Here is a 19,531-nt window from a genome sequence, read left to right as displayed (position 1 = left end):
TCACCTCCTTCCTCAGTGTAGTTTTACATTTCCTTGTAAGTCGCTTTGAATGAAAGCGTTTGTTAAATGACTAAATGTATTAATAACAAATGCAATAAATTGAAGCAGTGAAAATAAATTGTCTGTATTTCTCTCTATTCTTATCATGAGTCCACCTTCATTCTACAATAATGATATGCTATGGTGTACTAATAACACTCATATAATTATGAGTGCTTTGTTCTCCGCATCACCGACACTACAAAAATGTACGACTCGCAAAACAGTCAATGTTCGACTGTGGTGTTTGCAATAAATGACTCGAGAAGGTCTTTTAAATTAATTATTCCTTGTCGGCTGAATCGGTAGCGCTCATACAAGAACTCATCATGATGGAATAATGGATCTTGGCGATCTCAAAGAACTCTCTCCCTACGCTAATCTAACCATCTAATATCAGTCCTTGGTCAATGGGATCCCTCCTTTTTCCAAGGATGTGGCAAGCTTATCCAGCTACACTTTAGTTAGCCTGCGCTGGAGCAGGTTAGTGCTAATTGATATGTTACTATGGTGATTTATCTGAAGTTGCTTCCACGAACCAAAAAGAGGGGTGTTTATCTTAGCCTGAAAATTAGCTCGCTAAACCGCTTAGCGAGCTACGACGAATACCCCCTGGTCCAAATTGATTACATTTAGTGGGGAACAAGTCAATTGAAAGTTCAGATGATTAAGATTAGAGGTTATGTTATGTTTATTGTCTGCACCAATATGCCAAAACAGATTCCTGGTAGGTGTAAACTTACTTATAATTACAATTCTGACTGACTGCCATTCAGTACTCAAGATAAATATGATACTTCCAGACATCCCTTCATGAGTTTGTCCAATAATGCTATAACTAACCCACAATATTGTACATGCTATACATGGAGCCAACATCCCACTCAATTCAAGTGAGCTTTAGAAAATCAATATTTTCAATAACAGAAACATACAAAATTAGAGAAAAGCCTTTATTGTTTCATCTACAATATAAAGTCAAGCGTAGATATCCATCAAGGTTTGAGCCCAGGACCTGGAAAGAACACAGAATGAGGAACAGAATTTCAAATAAAACAATACCTACATGGCACAGGAGGTCAACTGGGCAAACCAATCCTTTTCTGTAGAGAAAAAAAGGCATTAGAATTTAAACACTCACTTCACAACAAAGCGCTCTCAAAGTCACTCTTTGACATCCACAGTTTGGTCAGCCTGGGCTTCATGTCCAGGAAAACTGGGGTCATAAGCAACCGGATCAGCAGCATCAGTTGGAAGGAAGTCCAGTGGGATGTAGGTGGTTTGGGAAAAGACCATTTTTCCAAGCACGTAACGATTGAAGGATTTAACCACGTAGCGCGTTTGAAAACCTGATGGCTCTGTGATCACAAGGAAGCGCTCTTGCCCTGATGAGGGACCCTCAGCATCACCACGAGTGGTTTCTGCACCGACATCCATGGAGGAGCTGCCAAGACTACCCTTAATAGGGTTTGATGCAGTCATTTGAGGAAGCGGCATCTGGGCATGCACCTTGGGCATCTGGTTCACTGGGGCTGGGGGCATCTTGGCCCATATTGGGGGCACATGGGCCTGCACCTTGGGCATCTGGGCTGCCTGGCTCACTGGGGCTGGGGGCATCTTGGCCCATATTGGGGGCACATGGGCGTGCACCTTGGGCATCTGGGCTGCCTGGCTCACTGGGGCTGGGGGCATTTGGGCCTGTGCCATCTTGGCTGCCTGGCTTACAGACTGCTGACCCTGGCTCTCCTGAGTAGGGGTATGGCGAGTCCACACTGGGTTTGCCTGGATTTTAGACATGCCATCTTGGCTCACCTGGGTAGAGGGCATCCATACCTGGCTTGATGGCATCAGCCTCTGGCTTGTTGGGGCATGAGGAACCTCTGCTTTACTAAAAAATGGGTTTTCCTTAGCAGGTTCATTATAATTTGGGACACCTTCACCTTTGGTTGAGCTGACGTCATTCATGGACGGTACAGAGTCACTACCGGCAGGCCTAGTAAGGTAGTAAAAATTCCCAAATCTCTGGCGATGACCTTCCAGCCCTAGAACAAAACAAAGGCTTCCAATTACAGATATACTCCATATGTGTTTTAACCAAAAAGTGAACCAATCATACCTTGTTGACGGTGCTGACAGCATATTTCACTTAGGAAAAGGCATATCCAAAGCACCCTGTTGAACACATCTTGTTTAGACAGGTATTTAATTGAAAACGACAACCTAAAGACAAAAAACTGAATGTGTACCTGACGGTCACGCCAAGAGTCATAGTCAACATCAATGGTTTGAATCAACGTCCCAAACACAGCACTCTCCCCACCACCACCCACCACCACCACCACCACCACCACCACCACCACCACCACTACCACTACCACTACCACTACCACTACCACTACCACTACCACTACCACTACCACTACCACTACCACTACCACTACCACTACCACTACCACTACCACTACCACTACCACCACTACTACAGCAAGACCCCAGCTTTGACTCCCAAACAACCAAGCTGGTCTTTTATAGGCACAGCTCCTCTGTCTGAATCCTAATTAACCAACTGGCTTCAGCTGCTAGCAATTGATGTGTCTGTGGTCAGGTGTGAAATTCTATTCAACATTGTGAGAAGTGTTGACATTAGTGACAATATTCTATGTTACTTTGCAATTACAAAACAACAAGGAAAAACAGCAAGTGATTGGCCTAAATTAACAGCATACCTGTTTTAGTAATAGATTAGGCATTGCTGCAATACATTTCCTTACTCATGGTAAATTCAGTCATTGCAGGGGATTCAGTTACATTTTGCAGTAACACTGCCACTGAACCAGAGTAGGATGAAGTCTAATTGGTAGGATTGAAAGCGGTAAAAAACTATTTAATATAGACAAACAAAACAAACAAGTGTTTAAACGCGGAAACATGATAAACACCAGCCATGGATTTTTATAATTATTATTAGGTGACTGTCCTGAAATCCTACCTTATCATTAAAAAACCCTTCACCTTAAGATGAGCTTCACGGCCACGTCTGTATTGTTTCCAATAAAGGATATGATACCATTGCTGTTATTTTAGTGGACCTGTACTAAAGAATGAAACGTTTAAAGTGGAGATAGTGGTTATATTTGTTATTAAGGATATTTTCTGGCAGCCTCAGAAATGTCATAGCATGTAAACATTTTCCTAAAAGGATTGAAGGGGTATATTCTGATCCCTTGTGTGGATTCAGTCCTTGTGCAGCAGGGACTACTTTTTGAGGCATGATCTTGGTCTGCACAAAGTTCTCTGTTCAGCATTTTTGGGCTTTCTTGTAGTTCAATAGCTGTTAAGACTAGTTTCTTTTCTCTGCTGTGAAAACTAAACCCAAGAGGTGTTCAGTATACACTGGACCCAAATCATAACCTCCTACCTGTTTCGGTAAGCTGAGAAATTCATTGCGCAATGTCTGAGGTGGCGGACAATGTGTTGGTTGTACTTGCATTTTCAGAAAGAATGGCCTTCCCCTCTCATGAAGTCAATAATGGTTATAGACAAAAGCTGTCAAATTAATAAATATCACCAGACACCACAAAATAGTCCAATAGATTTCTGCAAATAGAAACATTTCTACAAAGGACAAAGCCATCTATATGTGACTTACTGGAGAAGATCTTTGAAACACTGATGCAGTGTGTAAGGTAAAGCTCAATTTATAGAACCATATGGTCATGTGGAATAGCCAATGATGGGCAGACACACCTGTGGGGGTAACAGTTGAAAAGAATGCACACTTTATTTTTTAAGTGGTTAATTAACATGCATACCAACCAAGGTCTCCAAAACAATACTGTTGTTCAATGGATAAATCCAGGTCCAAATAGATTACATTTAGTGGTGAACAAGTCAATTGAAAGTTCAGAGGATTAAGATTAGAGGACTAAGATAAATATGATACTTCCAGACATCCCTTCATGAGTTTGTCCAATAATGCTATAACTAACCCACAATATTTGACATGCTATACATGGAGCCAACATCCCACTCAATTCAAGTGAGCTTTAGAAAATCAATATTTTCAATAACAGAAACATACAAAATTAGAGAAAAGCCTTTATTTTTTCATCTACAATATGAAGACAAGCATAGATATCCATCAATGTTTGAGCCCAGGACCTGGAAAGAACACAGAATGAGGAACAGAATTTCAAATAAAACAATACCTATATGGCACAGGAGGTCAACTGGGCAAACCAATCCTTTTCTGTAGAGAAAAAAAAGGCATTCGAATTTAAACACTCACTTCATGACAAAGCGCTCTCAAAGTCACTCTTTGACATCCACAGTTTGGTCAGCCTGGGCTTCATGTCCAGGAAAACTGGGGTCATAAGCAACCGGATCAGCAGCATCAGTTGGAAGGAAGTCCAGTGGGATGTAGGTGGTTTTGGAAAAGACCCTTTTTCCAAGGACGTAACGATTGAAGGATTTAACCACGTAGCGCGTTTGAAAACCTGATGGCTCTGTGATCACAAGGAAGCGCTCTTGCCCTGATGAGGGACCCTCAGCATCACCATGAGTGGTTTCTCCACCGACATCCATGGAGGAGCTGCCAAGACTACCCTTAATAGGGTTTGATGCAGTCATTTGAGGAAGCAGCATCTGGGCCTGCACCTTGGGCATCTGGGCTGCCTGGTTCACTGGGGCTGGGGGCATCTTGGCCCATATTGGGGGCATCTGGGCCTGAACCTTGGGCATCTGGTTCACTGGGGCTGCGGGCATCTTGGCCCATATTGGGGGCATCTGGGCCTGCACCTTGGGCATCTGGTTCACAGAGTCACTAACGTCAGGCCTAGGATTGTATTTATAGTTCCCAAATCTCTGGGGACCTTCCAGCCCTAGAACAAAACAAGGGCTTCAATTACAGATATACTCCATATGGGTTTTAACTAAAAAGTGAACCAACTCATACCTTGTTGACGTTGCTGACAGCATATTTCACTTAGGAAAAGGCATATCCAAAGCACCCTGTTGAACACATCTTGTTTAGACAGGTATTTAATTGAAAAAGACAACCTAAAGACAAAAAACTGAATGTGTACCTGACGGTCACACCAAGAGTCATAGTCAACATCAATGGTTTGAATCAAAGTCCCAAACACAGCACTCTCCTCACCACCGCTACAACAAGATCCCAGCTTTGACTCCCAAACAACCAAGCTGGTCTTTTATAGGCACAGCTCCTCTGTCTGAATCCTAATTAACCAACTGGCTTCAGCTGATAGCAATTGATGTGTCTGTGGTCAGGTGTGAAATTCTATTCAACATTGTGAGAAGTGTTGACATTAGTGACAATATTCTATGTTACTTAGCAATTACAAAACAACAAGGAAAAACAGCAAGTGATTGGCCTAAATTAACAGCATACCTGTTTTAGTAAGATTAGGCATTGCTGCAATACATTTCCTTACTCATGGTAAATTCAGTCATTGCAGGGGATTCAGTTACATTTTGCAGTAACACTGCCACTGAACCAGAGTAGGATGAAGTCTAATTGGTAGGATTGGTCACATTTGCAGCAAGCGGTAAAAAACTATTTAATATAGACAAACAAAACAAACAAGTGTTTAAACGCGGAAACATGATAAACACCAGCCATGGATTTTTATAATTATTATTAGGTGACTGTCCTGAAATCCTACCTTATCATTAAAAAACCCTTCACCTTAAGATGAGCTTCACGGCCACGTCTGTATTGTTTCCAATAAAGGATATGATACCATTGTTGTCATTTTAGTGGACCTGTACTAAAGAATGAAACGTTTAAAGTGGAGATAGTGGTTATATTTGTTATTAAGGATATTTTCTGGCAGCTCCAGAAATGTCATAGCATGTAAACATTTTCCTAAAAGGATTGAAGGGGTATATTCTGATCCCTTGTGTGGATTCAGTGTAGCAGGGACTACTTTTTGAGGCATGATCTTGATCTGCACAAAGTCCTCTGTTCAGCAATTTTGGGCTTTCTTGTAGTTCATTAGCTGTTAGGACTAGTTTCTTTTCTCTGCTGTGAAAAACAAAACCCAAGAGGTGTTCAGTATGCCCTGGATCCAAATCATAACCTCCTACCTGTTTCGGTAAGCTGAGAAATTCATTGCACAATGTCTGAGGTGGTGGACAATGTGTTGGTCATACTTGCATTTTCAGAAAGAATGGCCTTCCCCTCTCATGAAGTCAATAATGGTTATAGACAAAAGCTGACAAATTAGTAAATATCACCAGACAATAGTCCAATAGATTTATTCTGCAAATAGAAACATTTCTAGATTTCAAAGAGGACAAAGCCATCCATATTTGACTTACTGGAGAAGATCTTTGAAACACTGATGCAGTGTGTAAGGTAAAGCACAATTTATAGAGCCATATGGTCATGTGGAATAGCCAATGATGTGCAGACACACCTATAGGGGTAACGGTTGAAAAGAATGCACACTTTATTTTTAAGTGGTTAATTAACATGCATACCAAACAAAAGCATTGCGTGAAGGTCTCCAAAACAATACTGTTGTTCAATTGATAAATCCAGGTCCAAATCGATTACATTTAGTGGTGAACAAGTCAATTGAAAGTTCAGATGATTAAGATTAGAGGACTTCAGAATTTTTTTTTAGCATAAGAACCTTGGCTTGTCATTTAGAACCCAAGATAAATGATACTTCCAGACATCCCTTCATGAGTTTGTCCAATAAGGCTATGACTAACCCTAACTATGTGACATGCTATACATGGAGCCAACATCCCACTCAATTCAAGTGAGCTTTAGAAAATCAATATTTTCAACATTGGAAACATACAAAATTAGAGAAAAGCCTTTATTGTTTCATCTACAATATTAAGTCAAGCGTAGATATCCATCAAGGTTTGAGTCCAGGACCTGGAAAGAACACAGAATGAGGAACAGAATTTCAAATAAAACAATACCTATATGGCACTGGGCAAACCAATCATTTTCTGTAGAGAGAGAAAAAAAAAAAAAAAAAAAAAAGCCATTAGAATTTAAATTCACACATTATGACAAAGCGCTCTCAAAGTCACCCTTTGACATCCACAGTTTGGTCAGCCTGGGCTTCATGTCCAGCAAAACTGGGGTCATAAGCAACCGGATCAGCAGCATCAGTTGGAAGGAAGTCCAGTGGGATGTAGGTGGTTTGGGAAAAAGACCCTTTTTCCAAAGCACGTAACGATTGAAGGATTTAACCACCTAGCACGTTTGAAAACCTGATGGCTCTGTGATCACAAGGAAGCGCTCTTGCCCTGATGAGGGACCCTCAGCATCACCATAAGTGGTTTATCCACCGGCATCCATGGAGGAGCTGCCAAGACTACCCTTAATAAGGTTTGATGCAGTCATTTGAGGAAGCGGCATCTGGGCCTGCACCTGGGGCATCTGTGCTGCCTGGTTCACTGGTGCTGGGGGGAATCTGGGCCTGAACCTGGGTCATCAGGGCTGCCTGGTTCACTGGGGCTGGGGGGATCTTGGCCCATGCTGGGGGCATCTGGGACTGCACCTGGGGGCATCTGGGCTGCCTGGTTCACTGGGGCATCTTGGCCCATGCTGGGGGCATCTGGGACTGCACCTGGGGCATCTTGGCCCATGCTTGGGGCATCGGGGCCTGAACCTGGGGCATCAGGGCTGCCTGGTTCACTGAGGCTGGGGGGATCTTGGCCCATGCTGGGGGCATCTGGGACTGCACCTGGGGCATCTTGGCTGCCTGGTTCACTGGGGCTGGTGGCATCTTGGCCCATGCTGGGGGCATCTGGGCCTGGGGCATCTTAGCTGCCTTGCTCACTGGGGCTGGGGGCAAATTGGCCCATGCTGGGGGCATCTGGGACTGCACCTGGGCATCTGGGCTGCCTGGCTCACTGGGGCTGGGGGCAATCTGGGCCTGCACCTGTGGCATCTTAGCTGCCTTGCTCACTTGGGCTGGGGGCATCTTGGCCCATCCTGGGGGCATCTGGGCTGCCTGGTTCACTGGGGCTGGGGGCAACTTGGCCCATGCTGGGGGCATCTGGGACTGCACCTGGGGCATCTGGGCTGCCTGGCTCACTGGAGCTGGTGGCATCTTGGCCCATGCTGGGGGCATCTGGGCCTGGGGCATCTTAGCTGCCTTGCTCACTTGGGCTGGGGGCATCTTGGCCCATGCTGGGGGCATCTGGGCCTGCACCTTGGGCATCTGGGCTGCCTGGTTCACTGGGGCCGGGGGCATCTTGGCCCATCCTGGGGGCATCTTGGCTGCCTGGTTCACTGGGGCTGGTGGCATCTTGGCCCATCCTGGGGGCATCTGGGCCTGTGCCATCTTGGCTGCCTGGCTTACAGACTGCTGACCCTGGCTCTCCTGAGTAGGGGTATGGTGAGTCCACACTGGGTTTGTCTGGATTTTAGACATGCCATCTTGGCTCACCTGGGTAGAGGGCATCCATACCTGGCTTGATGGCATCAGCCTCTGGCTTGTTGGAGCATGAAGAACCTCTGCTTTACTAAAAAATGGGGTTTCCTTAGCAGGTCCATTATAACTTGGGACACCTTCACCTTTGGTTGAGCTGAAGTCATTCATGGACGGTACAGAGTCACTACCGGCAGGCCTAGGATTGTATTTATAGTTCCCAAATCTCTGGGGACCTTCCAGCCCTAGAACAAAACAAGGGCTTCAATTACAGATATACTCCATATGGGTTTTAACTAAAAAGAAAACCAACTCATACCTTGTTGACGTTGCTGACAGCATATTTCACTTAGGAAAAGGCATATCCAAAGCAACCTGTTGAACACATCTTGTTTAGACAGGTAATTCATTGAAAAAGACAACCTAAAGACAAATAACTGAATGTGTACCTGACTGTCACGCCAAGAGTCATAGTCAACATCAATGGTTTGAATCAAAAATCCCAAACACAGCACTCTCCTCTCCTCTCCTCTCCTCTCCTCTCCTCTCCTCTCCTCTCCTCACCACAGCCCAGCCCAGCCCAGCCCAGCCCAGCCCAGCCCAGCCCAGCCCAGCTTTGACTCCCAAACAACCAAGCTGGTCTTTTATAGGCACAGCTCCTCTGTCTGAATCCTAACTGGCTTCAGCTGATAGCAATTGATGTGTCTGTGTTCAGGTGTGAAATTCTATTCAACATTGTGAGAAGTGTTGACATTACTGACAATATCTTACTTTGCAATTACAAAACAACAAGGAAAAACGGCACCAGTGTTTGGCCTAAATTAACCTGTTGTAGTAATAGATTAGCCATTGCTGCAATACATTTCCTTACTAATGGTAAATTCAGTCATTGCAGGGGATTCAGTTACATTTTGCAGTAACACTGCCACTGAACCAGAGTAGGATGAAGTCTAATTGGTAGTGTAATGGCAGCAGATCCGATATCTGTGTCATCTTTTGAAGCACTCGGGGAAAGTATTGAACGCATGCAAAAGCTTAAAAGTTTAAATGTCTTTATCTTCTTAAAGATTCAGGTATCCATGTAAATACATAAATAAATGATTCTTGTATATCTGTCTTAACACAATTAAGCTAGCACGGTCAAAAAACTGTGAACCTCCGTGCTTCTCCGTTCCTTCTAACTAAGCGTGCTCTCTTCACATGGTCAAAACAACGTGTCAAAATAAGAGTCTCTACTTTACAGATATTCATTATAATAACAAGATAATACAAAATAATATTATTCCAGAAATAATACACATCTTATTTATGGCTCTAACAGGTAGGATTGGTCACATTTTCAGCAAGCGGTAAAAAACTATTTAATATAGACAAACAAAACAGTGTTTAAACGCGGAAACATGTTAAGTGACTGTCCTGAAATCCTACCTTATCATTAAAAAAACCTTCGCCTTAAGATGAGCTTCACGGCCAAGTCTGTATTATTTCCAATAAAATATATGATACCATTGCTGTCATTTTAGTCGACTTCTACTAAAGAATGAAAAGTTTAAAGTGGAGATAGTGGTTATATTCGTTATTAAGACATGACTCAAATGGCCTAAATGATGTACGTGACATAACGTAACTGCTGCACACAAGCCATTTGATGGATAAACAAATGAATGTTCAACTGTGCCTTAACAAGCCCACACTCTCTTAGTGCCTGCGTGCCTCTTGTTTGCTTATTAATTTGTTATCATAGCCGCACTGCCAAGATTCTCAAATGGGCCTTATCGCCACGGTAATGCAGCATCCCATATCAGCTCCCCAGCAGCCTGAGGGAATGGAGGAGTGTGGAGAATGATGCTGAAATATTCATACTGCAACATCTGACTCATAGACGCACACATATGCGCTTTTCCACCGCAAGAACTTGCAAGCCGTTTGGGGGGCCGGCACCTTTAGGTGGTTTTCCAATGAATCAGGATGGTGCTGGAATATTCATTTATCAAATAACTACAGCTGCCATGAAGCCCTTTAGGCGAGTGTTAGCAACAATAGCAAAATTCAACTGTCTACTCGGCCCCATAGTTCTTCCAGTTACAAAGAGGCCCACCTTGGGCCCAATCTGCCTGACTGAACACACATTTTAGTTGTTTAGTTGAATATTTTGAATGAAAATTGTTTACAACTTCCGTTCGTGTCTTCTGCAGAGCAGAGAGGAGACCCCCCACCACTGCCAAAGGGGTTCTCATCTTATGCAGCAAATAGCCGGAGCACTGTGGCCTGCTTGTACTGTCATTGATTCCACTCCCTTAGTACCCCTCTAAGTACCCCCTTATTAGGCCCCCTGTTGCTGTGAGTCGTTTTGACTGCCTGTCCGTTGATGTTCTGTTTACTTTGCTGTTTGTTTTGTAACAATAAAAAAAGTGTCAAGATCAGAGCGTTTCTAAAATCAGTTTAAAATCAAGAGGTGATATGACATCATCATTACCAATGTCAATCTCTCTCTCTCTCTCTCTTAGCTCTCTCTCTCTCTCTGTGCATGTATGTGTATCATTTGATAGAACGTGACCTCTGACTTTGAAGTGCAGGTGCATGCCTGTTCTCTTTGATTTGTGTAGTGTGTACGATTGCTATTCTGTCTGTGTGTGTATGTGTGTGTGTGATTTGCGTAGTGTGTACGATTGCTATTCTGTATGTGTGTGTGTGATTTGTGTAATGTGTATGATTGCTATTCTGTCTGTGTGTGTATGTGTGTGTGTGATTTGTGTAGTGTGTACGATTGCTATTCTGTCTGTGTGTGTATGTGTGTGTGTGATTTGTGTAGTGTGTACGATTGCTATTCTGTATGTGTGTGTGTGATTTGTGTAGTGTGTACGATTGCTATTCTGTCTGTGTGTGTAAGTGTGTGGGTGTGATTTGTGTAGTGTGTACGATTGCTATTTTGTCTGTGTGTGTATGTGTGTGTCTGATTTGTGTAGTGTGTAAGATTGCTATTCTGTCTCTTTCTCTCTCTCTCTCTCTCTCTCTCTCTCTCTCTTTGTGTGTGTGTGTGTGTGTGTGTGTGTGTGTGTGTGTGTGTGTGTGTGTGCGTGTGTGTGATTGCTAGTCTCTGTTGGCTTAAATGGGGAAAAGTACAAGTCAAAAGCATAAAAAAAGCATACCCTAAAGCATAAGAGGCAAGAGCAGAGGCAGAATCCTGTGGCCTCATGTGTTTCGCTCACAAACTTCCTCTCAACTTAACCCCTCCATGTCTGGCAAGTGTCCTGCTGCTAGCTCCACTACTGGCCAAGCAAGTAAAAGATGTTAGCGAGGAGCACACAGGTTCTGAAATGGCACGCCTCATTGTTTTTCCACATTTTCCTCCATTACCCCCCTCCGTCTCCATAAATGTCTTCTGTTGTTGGGTCTGTTTATATCCATACAGCATAGAACAGGCTGAATAAGGGCCTACTACAGGTACTCACGTCTGATACACATGTATATGTGGTATATCATTGTGTGTGTGTGAGTGTGAATGAGCAAGGTAGAGATTAAGACACCATGTGGATAGAACATAAAGTGATGTATTGCACTCAGATATCAGCAAATTAATCTATAATTTCAAAACACTTGTGAGATTGTGAGATTGCCTTAGGCAGTGACTCAACGCCATTGTGTGTTGGATAATTTTAATCTTCCAAAGCTCTTTCATGAATCGAGGGAGCATATCCAATTACTAATCATATCAAGCTGAATGCCAAGTGACTATCAATACTGCCTGGTTCAGATATGCAAAACATTGCCGATCATCCTTCCTAAAAGGATTTAATATTAAAATGCCAAATGGTATTTTCTTGGACGAGCCATTTCAAGGATTCAAAAAATCAAGAAAATCTGTTTAAGTGAGCTTTATCAGTTTATACGTTTTTATCAGTATCAGTTTTTAAGTATTCAAAAGCAGAGCATCATATGTAAACATTGAGAAAACGTTATTATAATTTGCCATTGAAGACCTCAAATGGTACATTGATCACAATCATTCATTATTTGAGTCATCTAATCATTATTGTAAGGCCTTATTCCAGATTGCTGAAAACAATTGCAAAGTCCTTGTCCTCTTTATACCAACTTTTATATTATTATATTTACATATAATATAATTGATTTGGATACATGTGTCTGTCTATTCTAACCATAACAACAAAATGACTTTCACAATCACAATCATACACAACAATCACATCATATCATCATCTAAGAATTTGTGCTGTTGTGTGCCTCACTGAAGGCCAGGCCATCAAGCGTGTGCTGTCTCGTCTCGGGGGAACTAAGACGATGACAAACTTCTCCTCAAAATGTAATCCCTATTCAAACAAATCCCGGGATTGACACTTAAAGACGCTGGGGCTGCTTTAAATTCATTAGCGCAGGCTTGCACTGTCACTCTGTTTGCTTTCATTGATTAATGGCTCCGTAACCTCAAAGCTAGGTGATTATGCGCTCACAAAGCCCAAGTCTTTACCATCAGATAGTATTGCTTGTTATTTTGACTCTGACTGAGTTTGGTTCACCAGCATCGAGGAAGACTTGATGTGTCCTCTGTGGGAATAAGACACGGGATAAGGTTCTGTGGGGGTTGAAGAACCTTTGAAGATTTGTCATTAAACTCTAAGAAGGGATAAGTGGTGAACTTTCTTTGGGATAGTTTTAGGCGTGCTCACCCCAAAAGAATCTGGTTTGTCATGGGAGTATTATTTGTGAAAGGCTATATCTAATAAGTATATAATAAACTGAATATTTCATTTCTCTCATGATTGTCGGAGTTCAAATGTGATATTGTATATGTATTACTGTTTTTCATACACAGTGTAGCTTGCTGTGTCACAATCATAGGTTATACCTGTATATTACTGTGTTTGAAATATAATGTAAAAAATAGTGCTGTCAAACGATTAAAATATTTAATCGCGATTAATCGCATTTATGTCATAGTTAACTCAAAATTAATCGCGATTAATCGCAAATTTTTATTTATTCTAAATGTCCCTTCGTTTATTTATTTTTTCCATCATTTTATTTTTATTTTAATCCCCTTATCAACATTGAAAAGTGGATTGGCTTGCTTTATGCAAATGTTTTTTTTTATTGAAAACCAACATTGCCAAACAGGGCGGTACAAAATAAAATTATAAAGTGCACATTTCAGGTAAACAAGGACTCAGCCTATAGTGCAATTAAACCATGGCTTAATATTTTCTTTTTTCCAAGTTTGCTGGGAACATAGCAGTCAGGCCTCTTATTTCAGAAACAGTGAACTGTAACAGTTAGGTTACCAATAAAAGGTAAGCCTACTTCTTTGCTTTCAGCCAGCTGCCTGTTGACATTTTCAGACAACAGTGAAGCTCGCTTCTTTTGCACAACACAACTTTTAAAAGTAAACTTTCCATTCAGAAGCTTTTTATCATCCATTTCGCCGTATCGCGCTCACCATTCACTCAAACAGTAACCTTAGCCTACTACACAGTCTGCGAGGACAAAAAGAATGTTAATCTAAAAAAAAAAAAAAAAAAAAAAAAAAAAATTATTAAAAAAAAAATCGCGTTAATCTCGCGATAAAAAAATTAACGGCGTTAAAATGGGTTTGCGTTGACGCCGTTAATAACGCGTTAAACTGACAGCACTAGTAAAACATAATCATATTAATTAATGACAATGGAAGGCACTAATTGCATTGGTTTGACTATGTTATGAGGAGATCATAATGACCTCAGAGAAACTACATAATGCATTCTGAGACAGAGTAGTCTGTCAGTGCAACAGATACACACACTGTAAACCCAAACAGTTCTACTAACTTATTAACATTATGTATTCAGTACTTAAAACCTGGCATTTAGTTGACCCAACTTTAAATGTATTAGTTTTCTGAGCAAGTGAAGACGTTTTAATTGTATTGGAATGTATTTTTTTGAGTAAACATTGCCTGATAACTCATATTTTTTTAGTTTCATTCAAACGTGACATCTGACGTCATCAACGTCATTGCAGGACTAGTTCAGAACAGAATCAGAGATCTTGTGATCAGAGACGGAGACAGCAGACTTAATAATTGTATAGTATCAGTTAGACTTCTATAAGCATGTTCCTCCTGTAGAAGAGGAGTCGACCAACTTCGTATGGTGACCATATTTGAGTTTGTGAAAAAGAGGACACTTCGTCGCGGGGAGGGGCGTGGTAGTGTGTAGCATACAGATGACCCCGCCCTCTCCCCCCGCGACGGAATTTTGACATCTTTTCCACATGCAGATGTCATGTGCTGTTGTAAACAATAGAACTAGTGGAAGCGACACGGTGCTCAGTGTTGCCAGATTGGAAATGGTGAAGTATCGTATTAAATGCTCAAAATGATCGTCTTTGGAGGATAATTATCGTGCATCTGGCAACACTGAGAGGCCGGTCTACCAATGACAGTTCTCGCTACGGTCAGAGCTTGTGCTAGAAGGTGGAACGTAAGGGAGAGATTCTTTCCTAAACTTGTAAGGGCGTAAAAACTAGTTTGTGAAGGACCCAGAGAAACAAATATCCGACGAGGCAAAATCCCGGACGATTTTGCAATCACTGCCGGACGCATGTAAATGGTAAAAGAGGACGTCTGGTCACCCCACCAAAGGAGATATTTTTGTAATCCTGTCGCTGCTAAGCGTCCTTATCTGGTAAGTAAACAGTGTTTTTTAGGTGTTTGTTGCGACAAATTGCGGGAGCAAGTGAAATTGCGATAAGAAGTGGCTAATTTCCCTCTTTGTAATTATTATTGAGTAATCACGTTTTGGCTGTCAAGTAGCAAGTTTAGTTGCACGACTGTTGGCGCTGGCGGCTAGGAAGCTAAAGAGCTAAAGAGCTAGTTAGTGGGTTATTTCCCCCAAAATATGTTCATGTGCAAAGTAAACAACAATCAATTGTTTATGTTGAAGACAACTCATGTTCTACAGAACCATATAATTCATATCAGCATGCTAATGTTATATGTAACTTTTTAGCAGCTAGCTAGCTTCTATGTGTTTTAATGGATCTGATGGATAAAAGTGTTCGCAGCAAGCTAACAATAATGGTCGAGAACTTCAGTTAAGACCTACAATATTCTTTTTGCCCTGACAGCATTCGTGTTGCATATAAACAACAGACCGATTTGATGTAGACATATAAGAAGAGGAGTCAACCAAAGGAAATATTTTTGTGTACAGGCAGAAGGCATCACGGACTGGCAAGACAGTAGAGGTGCTACGGGTGATCCTCGAGGCTTATGACCTTCAGGTATGTCTAGGATTAATAACTGCACAACAGTCATCACATTTTGTTTGTTACTGAAACTTTGATATTAGTTGATACTATGTATTATTAATTGCCAGTTTTTTTGTAAGTGTTTCTATTGAAACTCTCCTGGTAATTGTATTGATGGTGTTTTGCAGGAGGAAGAGGAGCCAGATTTTGATGATGCTCCTGTTGCTCTCCTTACATTGGGTCCCGACCCCTTCAGCTGCGAGAACATCTTTGAATTGGATGCAGAGGATTTCTGAGGCATTTATGTTGTTGTTTGGCCTGACATATGCTTTCAGTTTAGAATATCCTCAAAAAACTCACGCACACCTTCTCATACAGAACCTTTTTATGTGTCTGGATGACAACAAACCTCTGAAACCGTCCTTACTCACCTTAAAACGCTGTAACGCTGTTCTTTAAAGCTTTGATGTAATCTTTTATTTTGTCAGTTGTTTTACAAGAAATATAAATGATGTGATACCTCTTAAGTTTTTCTCATCTCACTCTTTTTAATAGAAATCTTGCATATATTTGAATGTTTCTTGTAGAGTAACTTTCAGTTTAAAGTCAGTTTGTAAACAGAACCAGAAAATCAGTATATGTGGTCAATAATTGAAAATAAGTAGTGCTCACTTTAAAAAGTTAGCTATTTAAGTATTACCTACTCAGAATAATCAAGTGGAGTTAACTTAAAAAAAGTAAGTTAAGTATTATTTACTCAGAATAATTAAGTTGAACTCTTTCACCAATATTAAGTGCACTGAACTTGATTTTTAAGGCTTAAAACTTAATTTTATTTTGTGTTGTTGAGTGAAAATAATTTAGTACATAGAGGTTAAAAGATTTAAGTATAAAAATATTTGAATTATGAAAACGATAACAAAATAAATCAGTATAGCCGATGTATCATTTTTAAGTTAAGTTTACTTAAAAATAATAATATATGTACTCAAATTTTATTATGTAATCGGTTACATCAAAAGTTTTAAGTACTCTGAACTTGTTCACACTGTAAACCTGAACAAGTTCAGAGTACTTAAAACTTTTGATGTAACCGATTACATAATAAAATTTGAGTACATATATTATTATTTTTAAGTAAACTTAACTTAAAAATGATACATCGGCTATACTGATTTATTTTGTTATCGTTTTCATAATTTTTAAGTTCTCTGAACTTATATTCAAATATGTTTATACTTAAATCTTTTAACCTCTATGTACTAAATTATTTTCACTCCACAACACAAAATAAAATTAAGTTTTAAGCCTTAAAAATCAAGTTCAGTGCACTTAATATTGGTGAAAGAGTTCAACTTAATTATTCTGAGTAAATAATACTTAATAAGCTTACTTTTTTTAAGTTAACTCCGCTTGATTATTCTGAGTAGGTAATACTTAAATAGCTAACCTTTTTTAAGTGAGCACTACTTATTTTCAATCATTGACCACATATACTGATTTTCTGGTTCTGTTTACAAACTGACTTTAAACTGAAAGTTACTCTACAAGAAACATTCAAATCTATGTAAGATTTCTATTAAAAAGAGTGAGATGAGAAAAACTTAAGAGGTATCACATCATTTATATTTCTTGTAAAACAGCTGACAAAATAAAAGATTACATCAAAGCTTTAAAGAACAGCGTTACAGAGTTAACAAGTCAACAACAAATCGTTTATTTCAACAAATAATTTTTTAAGGTGAGTAAGGACGGTTTCAGAGGTTTGTTGTCATCCAGACACATAAAAAGGTTCTGTATAAGAAGGTGTGCGTGGGTTTTTTGGGATATTCTAAATTGAAAGCATATGTCAGGCCAAACAACAACATAAATGCCTCAGAAATCCTCTGCACCCAATTCAAAGATGTTCTCGCAGCTGAAGGGGTCGGGACCCGATGTAAGGAGAGCAACAGGAGCATCATCAAAATCTGGCTCCTCTTCTTCCTGCAAAACACCATCAATACAATTACCAGGAGAGTTTCAATGGAAACACTTACAAAAAAACTGGCAATTAATAATACATAGTATCAACTAATATTAAAGTTTCAGTAACAAACAAAATGTGATCACTGTTGTGCAGTTAATCCTAGACATACCTGAAGGTCATAACCCTCGAGGATCACCCATAGCACCTCTGCTGTCTTGCCAGTCCGTGATGCCTTCTGCCTGTACACAAAAATATCTCCTTTGGTTGACTCCTCTTCTTATATGTCTACATCAAATCGGTTTGTTGTTTATATGCAACACGAATGCTGTCAGGGCAAAAAGAATATTGTAGGTCATTATTGTTAGCTTGCTGCTAACACTTTTATCCATCAGATCCATTAAAACACATAGAAGCTAGCTAGCTGCTAAAAAGTTACATATAACATTAGCATGCTGATATAAATTATATGGTGTTTCTGTAGAACATGAGTAAAACATAAACAATTGATTGTTGTTTACTTTGCACATGAACATATTTGGGGGGAAATAACCCACTAACTAGCTCTTTAGCTCTTTAGCTTCCTAGCCGCCAGCGCCAACAGTCGTGCAACTTAACTTGCTACTTGACAGCCAAAACGTGATTACTCAAAAATAATTACAAAGAGGGAAATTCGCCACTTCTTATCGCATTTTCACTTGCTCCCACAATTTTGTCGCAACAAACACCTAAAAAACACTGTTTACTTACCAGATAAGGACGCTTAGCAGCGACAGGATTACTAAAATATCTCCTTTGGTGGGGTGACCAGACGTCCTCTTTTACCCGGACATGCGTCCGGCAGTGATTGCAAAATCGTCCGGGATTTTGCCTCGTTGTCGCTACACGATGGTAGTCCTTTGGGGGATCGTAGTCCCTCACATTGTGCATGCTCAGACACAAACGGTTTACGGCATAAGGCTCAACATCAACATCAACATATCTGGCTTGTCTTAACGCATAATGTAGGTTTATTTAACGTAATATTTAATAATGTTGTAAACGGTTTAAACGTCAACATATGGGGCTTGTCTTAACGCATAATGTGGGTATATTTAATGTTATATTTAATTATGTTGTAAACGGCTAACAGCATAAGGCTCTACGTCAACATATGAAACGAAACTGGGGAGAGACTTTTTGATCCTCCACCTCATCTGTTTTGTCCACTGTGACATCTTCTTTGTTTTTAAATAAATGGTCATGTTTTCAAAAAACTGGCTTTCTACAAAAAGGGTCAGAGCCGACTCTACTTTCTGAGGAGGCTGAGGTCCTTCAATGTCTGCAACAAACTCCTGCGCATGTTCTACTAGTCTGTTGTTGCCAGCGTCCTTTTTTATGCTGTGGTGTGCTGGGGAGGCAGCATAAAGAAGAGGGATGCAGGGCGACTGGACAGGCTGGTGAGGAAGGCGGGAGCTGTTGTTGGCACTGAACTGGACTGCCTCACTACAGTGGCGGAGAGAAGGACCCTGAGTAGGTTGCTGACCATCTTGGACAATGACCAGCACCCACTACACAGTACTCTCAACAGACAGAGGAGCACATTCAGTGGTAGACTCCTGTCACTGTCATGCTCATCGGACACGCTGAGGAAGTCCTTTGTCCCCAGGGCCATTCAGCTTTTTAACCCCACGCAGAAGGGGAGGGGGAGGGAGATGGACTTCTCTGCATGAGTCTACCTCAGTCTGCCCTCCCCTGCTCATCTCATCTCAGCCCCATGCACAGACTTTACCACTTACATATTCTCACTTTGCTCTTTGCACTTTCCAAACACACACACAAGCACAAGATCACTATCTTGCACTACCCATCCTCACAAGCA

At 41.0% G+C, this 19,531-nt stretch overlaps 2 protein-coding genes across 4 annotated transcripts; both read right to left on the bottom strand.

Moving 5' to 3' along the window:
* Window positions 1-978: 978 nt before the first annotated feature.
* On the bottom strand, window positions 979-2,378 carry LOC116224083. The gene is made up of 4 exons (XM_031582760.1): window positions 2,286-2,378; window positions 2,156-2,211; window positions 1,181-2,081; window positions 979-1,054 (listed from the first exon to the last, which is right to left on the bottom strand). The coding sequence occupies exons 1-3, from the start codon at window positions 2,315-2,317 to the stop codon at window positions 1,204-1,206; spliced, it is 966 nt and encodes a 321-aa protein (XP_031438620.1). The 5' UTR covers window positions 2,318-2,378; the 3' UTR covers window positions 979-1,054; window positions 1,181-1,203.
* Window positions 2,379-4,110: 1,732 nt separating this feature from the next.
* On the bottom strand, window positions 4,111-8,969 carry LOC122133579. 3 transcript variants are annotated; one of them, XM_042710041.1, is made up of 5 exons: window positions 8,912-8,969; window positions 8,782-8,837; window positions 8,662-8,707; window positions 4,328-4,873; window positions 4,111-4,200 (listed from the first exon to the last, which is right to left on the bottom strand). In XM_042710041.1, exons 1-4 carry the CDS (start codon window positions 8,941-8,943, stop codon window positions 4,351-4,353), a joined length of 657 nt encoding a protein of 218 aa, XP_042565975.1. In that variant the 5' UTR covers window positions 8,944-8,969; the 3' UTR covers window positions 4,111-4,200; window positions 4,328-4,350. The 3 variants fall into 3 exon arrangements, with proteins under 3 accessions (XP_042565975.1, XP_042565973.1, XP_042565974.1); XM_042710039.1 differs by lacking the exons at window positions 8,662-8,707; window positions 8,782-8,837; window positions 8,912-8,969 and adding exons at window positions 4,994-5,049; window positions 5,124-5,161 and having other exon boundaries at window positions 4,112-4,200; window positions 4,328-4,919; XM_042710040.1 differs by lacking the exons at window positions 4,111-4,200; window positions 8,662-8,707; window positions 8,782-8,837; window positions 8,912-8,969 and adding exons at window positions 4,994-5,049; window positions 5,124-5,161 and having other exon boundaries at window positions 4,324-4,919.
* Window positions 8,970-19,531: the final 10,562 nt, after the last annotated feature.

The sequence above is a fragment of the Clupea harengus genome, chromosome 16 (assembly GCF_900700415.2).
Source record: "Clupea harengus chromosome 16, Ch_v2.0.2, whole genome shotgun sequence".
Classification (NCBI taxonomy): Eukaryota; Metazoa; Chordata; class Actinopteri; order Clupeiformes; family Clupeidae; genus Clupea; species Clupea harengus.
This window is presented reverse-complemented; position numbering and strand designations above follow the sequence as displayed.

Excerpts from the sequence above, each read along its gene's own strand:
- LOC122133579 (XM_042710041.1), bottom strand. The coding sequence starts at position 8,943 with ATGTTGACTATGACTCTTGGCGTGACAGTCAG. Across the intron at positions 8,838-8,911 it reads ACTCTTGGCGTGACAGTCAG|GTTGCTTTGGATATGCCTTT; the intron begins GTACACATTCAG and ends TGTGTTCAACAG. Across the intron at positions 4,874-8,661 it reads AACTATAAATACAATCCTAG|GCCTGACGTTAGTGACTCTG; the intron begins GCCTGCCGGTAG and ends ATACAATCCTAG.
- LOC116224083 (XM_031582760.1), bottom strand. The coding sequence starts at position 2,317 with ATGTTGACTATGACTCTTGGCGTGACCGTCAG. Across the intron at positions 2,212-2,285 it reads ACTCTTGGCGTGACCGTCAG|GGTGCTTTGGATATGCCTTT; the intron begins GTACACATTCAG and ends TGTGTTCAACAG. Across the intron at positions 2,082-2,155 it reads CTGTCAGCACCGTCAACAAG|GGCTGGAAGGTCATCGCCAG; the intron begins GTATGATTGGTT and ends GTTTTGTTCTAG.